A 10304-nucleotide genomic window follows, 5' to 3' on the forward strand; every position below is an offset into this window, starting at 1 on the left:
GGGGAGCGAGGATACCTTGCTCTCGAAGATTTACGGATCAAAACAAAGTTTTCCAGGTCCAATATGTCGATTCATGAGGTATGATGAAGTGGAGAGAGAAAAAACCCGAGAGGGAGGAGAAAGAAGAGGAAGAACGCTCGGGCAGAAAGGTTGGCCGGGGTTAAATGGCAGGGAGCTCGGTGCCAGTTAGCTCGGCGCCAGAGTGACTGGCGCCGAGCTCACTGCCATGTTATCTATCGTGCCCAGGAGCTTGGCGACAGAGACGCTGGCGCCGAGACGTGTTAGCTCGGCACCAGCACCAATGACGCCGAGCTAAGAATCTATTTTCTAAATTTTTTCGTCAGAGATCTATTTATGAGAAACTTTCTTTAAAAAAAACAAAAGAGTTACAATGTAAAAAATTCGGCCGGCAGGGCAGCGCGGCGCGGGCGCTAGAGGCAGAGCTGATGAAGCCTGTCGATCGCGTTCGCGTCGGGCGCGACGTTGGCGCGTCTCAATGGCGCCGAGCCGCCGCCGACGCCTGTAGGACCAAGACCAGGACCATGCATGCACGGTCGGCGGCTTTTGGCCTTGGCCGGGCACGCCCGGTCCCGGACCTAATCCACGCCCACGCGGTTCTGCCGATCTGTACAGTAGTAGCACTGTAGCATACAGCACTAGCGCTCAAAAGCTGACATGGCATCAAAAGGTGTCGAGTTAGCGCGCGCGTAAAGAGCGAGCTGCCGTAGACTAGCGCTGATGACAGTTACATGCTGATCGGATGAGATTAATTTGACAAAACTTTACCACATTCAAACGTTCCATTGGAGCCATCTTACTGTACATTTTATTTTCGCAGCTATCGTGTCAGAAGCCTGCAGGATGGTCCAGTCCTGCTGGTGCCACGTTCAATAATGAGACTTGGCCAGCATTATTATTAGAGTTAAATGCATCAGAGGTCCTCGAACTTGTAAACGTGTGTCATATAGGTACATGAGCTTTGAAAATATATTTCTAGGTTCTTAAACTTGTTAAGTGATATACTGCAGGTCCATACTAGCCATGTGGATATATTTTTTTACTAATGTGGCATGCTAGAGTGACATGTATTTTTTTATTTAACCCCTTAGTTTTATTTTTCTCCTAAATAAGAGACATTGGGTCTGTTCGCTTGTCAGAATTCTGGAGGAATCTGGATGGTTTGGAGGAATGCTGGATGAATTTGTGAGAGAAAAACATTGTTCTGAATAAAAAAATAAGCAGATCAAGGCCACTACCTTCTCCTCTCCCACCTCATATGGCTAACGCCATGTGGTCCAGCGCTAGCTCTATGTCGAGTTGTCAACGTGCACGTAGACGGCCCCAAGCCCCAGGTCGTCCATTAGCCGCCCACGCTCGGAGTCGAGGGAGGGCGTGGGCGTAGCGCGGCGCGGCGACTGGCTGCCTGCGCTAGACGGCATACCAGAGGAAGCGTAGAGCGCCGTCCGCCGTCGTCGCTGTGACTGCGAGCGAGCAAAGGCTGAGCTGCGGACCGTGGTGGAGCGGTGCATGCTCGCGTAACAGCACTATGCCACCCGCAGGCGCGTGCTGTTGCGGGAGGACAGGGCACCGGAGAGCGCCCTGTCGGATCAGCTCGCCACCCTGCAGGAGGACATCGCCAACCGCACGCTCCTGCCCATCGTGAGGCAGCGCGGCTAGCTTGCCACGGCGGCAGCGGCTGCGGTGGCACCGCTCGACGCTGCTCGCGGAACCTGCCCCGGCGCGGATGCCGAGGTGGACGCGGCGCTGGACAGCTACAAGGCCGCGCTGTCGCGGCTGCTGGTGGAGGCCGACGAGCTGAGGATGGCGACGACGTGGGCGTTGACGACGGAGATCCTGACGCCGCGGCAAACGGTGGAGATGCTGGCGGCAGGCAAGCACCTGTACCTCCGTCCGCGATTGGTGTCGCCGTAGGGAAGGAGCAGCTGGCGCAAACAGCAATAGCTTAACGGGCCGACGACGGGACGGCCGACAACACCTCCGCCGCCGTCAGCCGGAACCCATGAAAGGCTTGCCATTCCTCAACCTTGCCTGCAGCTAGCATCCGTGTGTAGCGTGCGTGAACAACAACGGCCGAATATTTCAGTACGCACATGTGCTACACGAGGCGCGCGGACGGGGCCCGGTCCGGGCCGCGGCGGGACGTGAACACGCAGCACGCATGATGAGGCCTGGACACGCAAGAGGGGGCTCTGGGTTTGTCTTGTTGGATTTAGGCTCATGTTTGGCCTAATCTGAAAATTCCAAAGCATGCACAACCTATAGTCCCATATTGCTAATTCAAGGAGAGGTTGCCTTGCTTAAATATGGGAGTCTCCTCTCTATGCAAAATAGGTGAAAATGAGAGAGAATGAGACTGTTGCTACACGCACGCGCAGCTCGCGCGCATTTTTCGCGTGAAAAATCGCGTGACTTGTGACTTGTGACTTGCGTACGTGTACAGCATGCTATTATTTGTGCAGTTTCTATTTTTTATGCTGAGCGTAATGGCGCTTCAATGTGATTGAAACTGCCGTTTTAAACAGTAATAAGGTGTGTCAGTTTCTGCTGTTTGATTGCAGCATTTTCTGTCATTAAATTGGGCAGTTTTTACTGCTTGATGAAGGGAATTGATGCACTATGAAGGCCTATAAAACCAGGAGACGTCCTGGTTGAAGGGTACGGATTCACACGCTCACTTTCCCACTCGCTGTGCTGAGATTCTCGCTGCTGCGCCTCGTCGACCTTTGAGTTCGGCGTGCACCGGACTTGAAGAGAGCGGGATCTCCGAAACCACTGCCGCGAGACTCCTGCACGGGGCGGCAATCAGGTTTTTGGGCAGCGTCTACACGCGACCGCTTGGTGATCTGCAACATCTACTTCAACACGTTCGACTACGTTTTGCGTGGGATCATTGAGTAATTTCCTTGCGCAATCCTGTTCTAGTCAATATGTTGCCTGTTTACTTGTGTTATGTGCTTGCATCATTTTTTATATATGAGTTTTTCCTCCAAACAAAATCTGGAATGTATATTAGGCACTTATTTTCAACATGTCTCTGGCGTCGCCTTCAGTGCCCCGTCATTACCGCTGAGGCCGGGCAAAACGAGGCAGACTGGCGTGCACAGCCACACAGGCCAGCATGGACCATCGCCAGGCGCACGCCCGCGCCTTCCTCCGGCTCCGAGCGCGGCAGCGACACGGCCGTGACTATATGCCGGCGACTCGACGCAGATCCGGCTCCGCTATACTGCCTCTGCGTGACGCCCGCGGCGATGCGCTCTAGCTCGCTCCCTGCTCACCACGACAGGGTGCCGACGGTGCTGGCGTGCTCTACTTCCTGGACGAGAGGTTGTTCCCGAGGCGGCGCTGCGGTTGATGGCCGACCTCGGGCTGGGGGCCGCGAACGTGCACGTCGACGTGCGTGGAGCTGGCGCTGGACATGGAAGGTGAGAGAGGAGAAAGGCGTCTCTTTTTTAAAAGAAAAATAAAACTGAGGGGTTAAATAAAAAATACATGCCGCTCTATTAATGCCACGTCAGTAAAAATGTCCATATACCTGACATGGGCCTGCGGTGTACTACTTAATAAATTTAGAGGGTTTAGAAATGCATTTTCAAAGTTCATGTATACACGCTTAAAAGTTCAAGGGCACATGCATTTAACTCTTATTATTATGTCCGTACTGCAGTCTGTACTCCTCTCATGTATGGTACGTACAGCTGAGAATTAATACTGTGCTCTAGCAAGAGCATCACGAAGGTTGCTACAGTGATCGCACCGTACGTACGGTATTTCATCATTTTTACCCCAGAAACACAAGCTATTATTAGTGATCCCATGATTAACCAACGGGGTTGCCTGGTTTCAAGGCCGACCGGTGCAACTATAGCCAATTAAACAGTGGAACCTAGCTGGCTACGGATCCGAGACATCTCGCATGCACACATCACATCGACCCTTGAAAGCCAACGCCCAGACCTGACCTACAGGGGCCGGCCGGGAGCCGCGTGCGTTGCGTACGCACGTCGTCGGAAATTATTGCCCGAGGAAAAACGCGCGCGGGCGCGGCCGACATGGCGAGGGCAGCGGCGGCGGCGGCGATGATGGTGCTCGCCGTGGTGGCGCTGACGCTGGCGCTGGCCGCGGTGCCGCGCGCCGAGGCCGGGCAGAACTGCATCTGCGAGTGCATGAAGCTGTGCATGCGGACGCGGGTCCCGAGCATGGGCCAGTGCGCGGGCAAGTGCCGGGAGAACGCCTGCACCAAGAGCTGCGAGGAGGCTTGCACGCTCAAGGGCTTCCCCAAGCTGCCCAGCGAGGGCATTTCGGCCTGCGAGGTGGAGCCGCTCACCCCCGACGAGGTGCACATGCTGCACTGAACGAACCACGGGCCGGCGCCACCACTGACCACTTGTTCTTCGATCATTTTGTGTCCGTGGTGCGAGCGATGTGACCGGAGCCTACTGTTTACCGGTCGGCCCGGCCGTGATCTGTGCTGCCGTTGTGCATGAATTTCACGCTGTTTTCTTTGGTACGTGGTATGTACGTGCCCCGCCCGTTCTCAATGCATATGCATGGCTCTGTACCGCTCCATGTTCCCGACATTCGTTGGCCCGGTTGTCCCCAACACACACATGCTCTCAGCTGCAAGCTGCTGTCACGTGTGTCAATTGTCATGTGCTCCTGGCCGTATTATGAAAACAAACAAGTATAGCCCAGGCCCCAATGTCCGAAAAACTGTTTTTTGGGCCCGTAACATCAAAACCAAGCAAAATCGGCTCAGAAAATGAGTCGCCCTCTTGCTGCCAGCAGCCTCTCCTCCTCGCGGCCCCATGGGGCCAAACCACAACCACCGGGCGGCGGCCGTGTCATTTGGATAAGGAAAAAAGTCCAATTTAAAAACTATCGTGATCTCCCTCATGAGATTGAGACTATGGTGACCAGCGATTTGGCTGGCACTAATGAGTAATAAAGAGCACCTTGAATTAAAAAAAATATTTTTTATTTTTTCTCAACTAATTTTTTTTATTTTTTCTCAACTTTTGAAAACCGTTTACTTTTGCACCTTGGCAATTTTGATGGCGGCTTTGCTGATGTGGCGCCACGTTAAAAGAGGTAAATCAGAAGGTGAAAGTTCAAGAAGGTAAATTGGACTAGAAATATTTTTATAAATAATTCAAAAATTCATTCAACCAGATTTTAGGATTTTTAATTGCATTATATTTTCATGCAAAAATATATTGGTACAATTTCTATTTAAAAAAATAAAATTTTAGATATCTTTTATAAAAAATTCTAGTTCAATTTGTCTCCTTCAACATTCAATTTAGTCCGATTTTCCTCATTTGACGTGACGCCACATCAGCAAAATCACCATCAAAAGCGCTTAAGGTGCAAAAGCGAATGGTTTTAAAAAGTTGAGGAGATTAAAAAAATGGTTTGGTAGATTAGTGAGGAAAAATCGGAGGACCACGATAGTTGAGGATGTAAATTGAACTTTTTTCCCCTTTGCGTGCATATCGCATCTGGTTCGGGTAGCCCGTCGGCGGCTGGGCCGTGGCGGGCTTTGCCAGTGGCAACACGGGCGCCTGTCCCGTCCCGAGAACAAAGGTTTGTTGGGGAAATCTGGACGGCACGGCCGCACGCCCGCACGGGTGTGGCGGCCTGCCCACTGGTGTCCGCGGTCCGCCTATCTGGGTGTGGTCGCAGGGCGCGTCACGGGGGCACACGAGGCGCGTAGCGCCGTAGCCGCGCCACGCCGAACGGCTGCGTTCGTGCAGTGATGGTGACGCGAGAGACCCGGACGTGCGTAACGAAAACAGGAAGGCCGAACTCAATGACGCGCTAACTTTCTGCTCGCAACGCAAGCAGTGCAAGCTTCACGATTTGAGGCGGCCTCTGAGCTTCTGTGCAAGGGGTGATTTGATCTCGTGATCGACCTGTTGCTCTCTGTCGCTGGACACGTAGACTCGTGGCGTGCATGTGGGCTCCCACTTTTCTCAAGGACAGACATGTTGTCGGCTGTCCCATCTCCATTGATGAAATTTCTACAGACGCGGAAGTTTCCTGACTCTTTGCTATTACCTAAAACAGACGCGCGTAGGCGGTGGAAAAGATGCGATTGCCCCTCTAGTTTGGCGACAAAGGTTGAGATATTTGTTTGACTTGGCAAACCTTGCGTGGAAGAAGGGGTTAGAGAAACCCTCTAGTTTTCCATTTCCTACAAAAAATGCATCCACCCTTTTTTTTATATGCCTGGATAAATTTAGTCCTAACTGCTTTTTCTAAGGCCCTGTTTGGCCGGGCTCCCGCGGGCTCCGGCTCCTGCACTGTAGCCGGGTGTCGGCCGCCCGAGGCCGACAGGTGCCTACAAGAGCCGGAGCCGCCGGAGCCCGGCCAAACGGGGCCTAACTCTTGCATGCGCACGTAGAGACTGGACACAAAAGTCTTTTGACAGGTTTAAGGTCATCTTGGTTGCTCTGTTGTGGGCCTCCAAGCATGAGGCCCTTCAGGCGCTATTTTCTGATCGTGTGGCCATGGAGCTAGATTTCACTGGGTTGGAGGACAATGCCCTTTAGCTCGCTTGGTTTAGGGCCTACTTTGTTGTTTGTTGTCGTGCTAGTAGCTTAACGTTATCGCCTAGTAGTTTATTTGTAATCACAACCAAGGGATCTCAGGGGATGTCTTGGCTAGGTAATGATCACCAATTACAGTCCAAGCTTTGTATTGTTAAACTCTACTTCTGCTTAATGAAAAATGTGCCTCAGCATGGCCGCGAAAAAAAATCATTGCCTGATGTAAATTTCGATTTAGCCATCGCTATCCAAACTAGTTGCAACAATTTTCAGATTACAGCCGAAGTATGCCACTAGGCAAGTAAAGATAACACTTCTTAGGTGCCTGATTTTTTGTTGTTGTTCAGTTAACATATGTAGATATATGGAAGAAAATTGTGGATTGTCTCTTGTTAGTTGTCCTTTTAATTATACAAGTTGATCGTATAAAATTGTTCCTAGAAAAATTAAAGAACCTGAAATATATAACAGCTCTCTAAAAAGAATGTATATAGTGTGTGCACCATTCATATGCATGTAAAAAAGAGGTACATTGTCATGAATAATATAAGAATCTCTAGCCGCGCATCCATGTTCAATAACTTGCACACTACAAATAGCTGTAAAGGAGTTTCAAGTACTATTCCTTCTTGGCACGTGATCGACACCCACTTATATATATGCTTACCTTCACTACACATTAACGTTATATACGTAAACATATTTACATGTAACTTATGTTGTTACTACCCCTGAGAGAAACCTAAATCTATATTAATTATTTCATAAATTCTATACTTAATTATATCTGATATAATACTTGGTGCTTGATGATGAATCATCCATCTATCGAATTGAAGTAAGGTGATAAGATGAATTCAGGGAATCCAACAATGAGACTGCATGCCGGCGTTCGCCGAGAAGCTGTTGAGAGATGAAGCGCTGGCAGCCGACGTCGACGACGACCCCGCCAGGATGGCTTCCATGAAGTCCATCACTGGAGCCATAGACGGTTCGGGCATGAAATCGCCGGCGGCGCACTTGGGTTCAAGAAACACCGGGATCAGGCTCCGCGCCGTGGCGCCTTCTTCCTGTTGTGGCACGAGATCGGCAGCTGGCGGCTTGCACTGGCTCGCGCCGCCGCCGCCGCCGTCCTCCGACGGGTAGACGTCCGCCGCGCGGCCGCACTGCTTGACGAACTCCCCGTCGACGGCGGCGTACTGGAGATCGCCGCCGCCGTCGTGGCCGGGGAGGAAGAGCGGCTGGGAGCCGAAATCCGCCCACGCAGCGGGGTTGTTGTGCAGCATGGGAGGAGGAGGAGACTGCGTGACGCCCACCGCTGCTTGAGCTGACGCTCTGTCCGCCGCCCCGTTCAGCGGCGCGCATCCGGCGGCCGCGAGGCCCTGCCCTGCTCCATCCAGAATGTTGTAGTACAGGTCTGCAGCTAGCATTGCAGTGAAACCATGTTAGAATTGTGCTGCATCCGCCACATGCTCGATTTGTGTCAGTCTGTGTTTCTTCAGAAAAACATCGGTGTCGGTTTCCCAGATTAACTTGTTCTGTCCGAAGAGGAAGGCGTGTATTTTGACACAATAATAGAAGCCAAAGAATTTGACACCACAGTCCACATACAAAGCGAAGGGACGAAGCAAGAGGGTGGGAGGAACTGTAAAATGTACTACCGCACAGGATTTACCTGCGGTGTGGGTGAAGAAGGGACGTGTTATTATTATTATTACCGGGGTGGAGGCTGCCCACAGCCTGGGAGATGAGCTTCTTCTTGATGGTGGAGTTCCAGAAGTTCTTCACCTCGTTGTCCGTTCTACCAGGCAGGTGCTTGGCGATCTGGGCCCACCTGCAGTGCAGTGGCACACATGCGTTTAGCTATCTACTACATTTTCCATTTGCGTCCCTTTTCCTTTGTCCCAAGCAAGTTAATGCGTGCATTACTCGTATATGGGCAGTTGCATGCACGGATAAAGGAACTGCCTAAGCAGCAGGTTCACATGTATGCGTACGTATCTGATCTGCGTGCAGCCTGTAGGATAGGATTACCTGTTCCCAAGCACCCTGTGGAGCTCAACGATGAGGGCCTCCTCCTGCTGCGAGAAGCTTCCCCTCTTCAGGTCCGGCCTCAGGTAGTTGATCCACCTCAGCCTGCAGCTCTTGCCGCACCGCTGCAGCCCTGCATGAAAGCACACGTAATTACACAGAATCAAGTGAGAAGAGAAGCACACGGTGAACTGCTTTTCTTCCGCTGCTAGCTACGGAGTACTCCGTACGTACGTGTGAAACAACCACCACACAAATGTATCATATGCATATCCTATTCATGAACACGCGCGTGTGTAATGTACACTACCTGCTTGTCTCGGGACTGAGCTCCAGCAGCCATGGCCGTGCGTGGTGATGTACTTGATGAGCTTCTCGTCCTCCTCCGGCGACCACAGGCCCCGCCGGACCTTCTGCTTGTTGCAGCAGGAGTGGTGCCCCATGGTATCTCTCCTGACCCGTCCGGGCCCTGCCCTCGCTCGCACTGAAGGACAGCTAGCTAGCTCGACCTCTTCTCACCGGCCTGCACTGCACACTGGAACGAAAACGAATTGGAGTGCGAGAACCGCTTGAGCTTTTTAGTGTGGCGCTGTGGCGCATGGTTATAAAGAAGACGAGCGAGGGCCAGGAAAGGGCGAGCAGTACTGCAGCATGCCAAGGAAAAGTCGGCCCAAACCTGCGCATGCAGTTGGAGCCCTAAGCCTAGCTAGCTATAAACCTAGTCGTGTGAGCAGGCATGTTACGCACACGCTCTAGGTTGCCTCAAATGTGAGTGGCTCAACCGAGGGCTTCATGGCTAAGGGAGGGACGGAGGAGGGAGGCCGGTGGCCGGAGGGCACTCCGGTAATTAATCTCAGTTCGCGCCGCGGCGTTTATTGGGACAAGACTTGTGGGACGCGGCTCAGCACTAGGAAACGTACCCGCCCATCCTGTATTCCTGTGCTGGGTGTGTGCGTGTGTGAGAGAGGGGCCGCGCGCGCATCTGATGCCTTGCTATGTGCATGCATGCGCGCGCCGCGGTGTGCGGGCGCGAGAAATTTCACTACTACTGCTTTGTTTGCCAGCACGGCCGCGTAACTGCTGCTTGCAATGCAACTTTCTTCACACTAGTAGTACTAGTACTAGTACATGTCAGTGCAGCTACCATTTAGACTCTATCAATTCGTAGACCTAATGGGTGATCTATTGCCCTTGTTCGCTTATCTTAAAAATGGCTTGTTTGATTTTTTTTTCAGCTGGAATAGTGTTTTTCTCTCACAACAATTCAGTCGAAACAGTATTTTTTCAGCCAGTTTCAGTCAAGTTTCAGACCAGCGAATGGGCTCTAAGCCCTAGATAGTGCAGATGCTTTAGCACATTTATTGCTCTTACTTACCATGCATACCATCTACTCGATTCCTACAAAAAGAATGAACCCGAACGAGTTAGGAAGGAGGACTTTCTATGGGCCGGGACCGGGAGCACCCTGTCCACCACCGCAGCCGTTCGATCACAATGCATGCACCCTGTTCGCTTGTTGGTTTCAACCAGCCCAAACCAGCTAACCAACAGTGTTTTCCTCTCACATAAAACCAGCACCAGCCAGCCCAAACCAGCTCAGAAACCAACCAGCGAACAGGCCGATGATTTGCATCACAAAGAACAGATGACTATGAGAAATAAGGTATGTAGAATATTGGTGCCTACATATATATGAGTATG

General features: G+C 51.8%; 1 protein-coding gene across 2 annotated transcripts; it reads right to left on the reverse strand.

Moving 5' to 3' along the window:
- Positions 1-7053: 7053 nt before the first annotated feature.
- Positions 7054-9326, reverse strand: LOC136452821 (transcription factor MYB86-like). Of its 2 annotated transcripts, none has more exons than XM_066453413.1 (4): positions 8914-9326; positions 8607-8736; positions 8291-8406; positions 7054-7989 (listed from the first exon to the last, which is right to left on the reverse strand). In XM_066453413.1, the coding sequence occupies exons 1-4, from the start codon at positions 9044-9046 to the stop codon at positions 7430-7432; spliced, it is 939 nt and encodes a 312-aa protein (XP_066309510.1). In that variant the 5' UTR covers positions 9047-9326; the 3' UTR covers positions 7054-7429. The 2 variants fall into 2 exon arrangements, with proteins under 2 accessions (XP_066309510.1, XP_066309509.1); XM_066453412.1 differs by having other exon boundaries at positions 7054-7995.
- Positions 9327-10304: the final 978 nt, after the last annotated feature.

The sequence above is a fragment of the Miscanthus floridulus genome, chromosome 5 (genome assembly GCF_019320115.1).
Source record: "Miscanthus floridulus cultivar M001 chromosome 5, ASM1932011v1, whole genome shotgun sequence".
NCBI lineage: Eukaryota > Viridiplantae > Streptophyta > Magnoliopsida > Poales > Poaceae > Miscanthus > Miscanthus floridulus.

What these genes read in the sequence shown, in the direction of transcription:
- LOC136452821 (XM_066453412.1), bottom strand. Translation starts at nt 9,046, where the DNA reads ATGGGGCACCACTCCTGCTGCAACAAGCAGAAGGTCCGGCGGGGCCTG. An exon ending in CTCAGTCCCGAGACAAGCAG is followed by an intron (nt 8,737 to 8,913) that starts GTAGTGTACATT and finishes GCTTTCATGCAG; the next exon opens with GGCTGCAGCGGTGCGGCAAG. An exon ending in TGTGGGCAGCCTCCACCCCG is followed by an intron (nt 7,996 to 8,290) that starts GTAATAATAATA and finishes CTGCAATGCTAG; the next exon opens with CTGCAGACCTGTACTACAAC.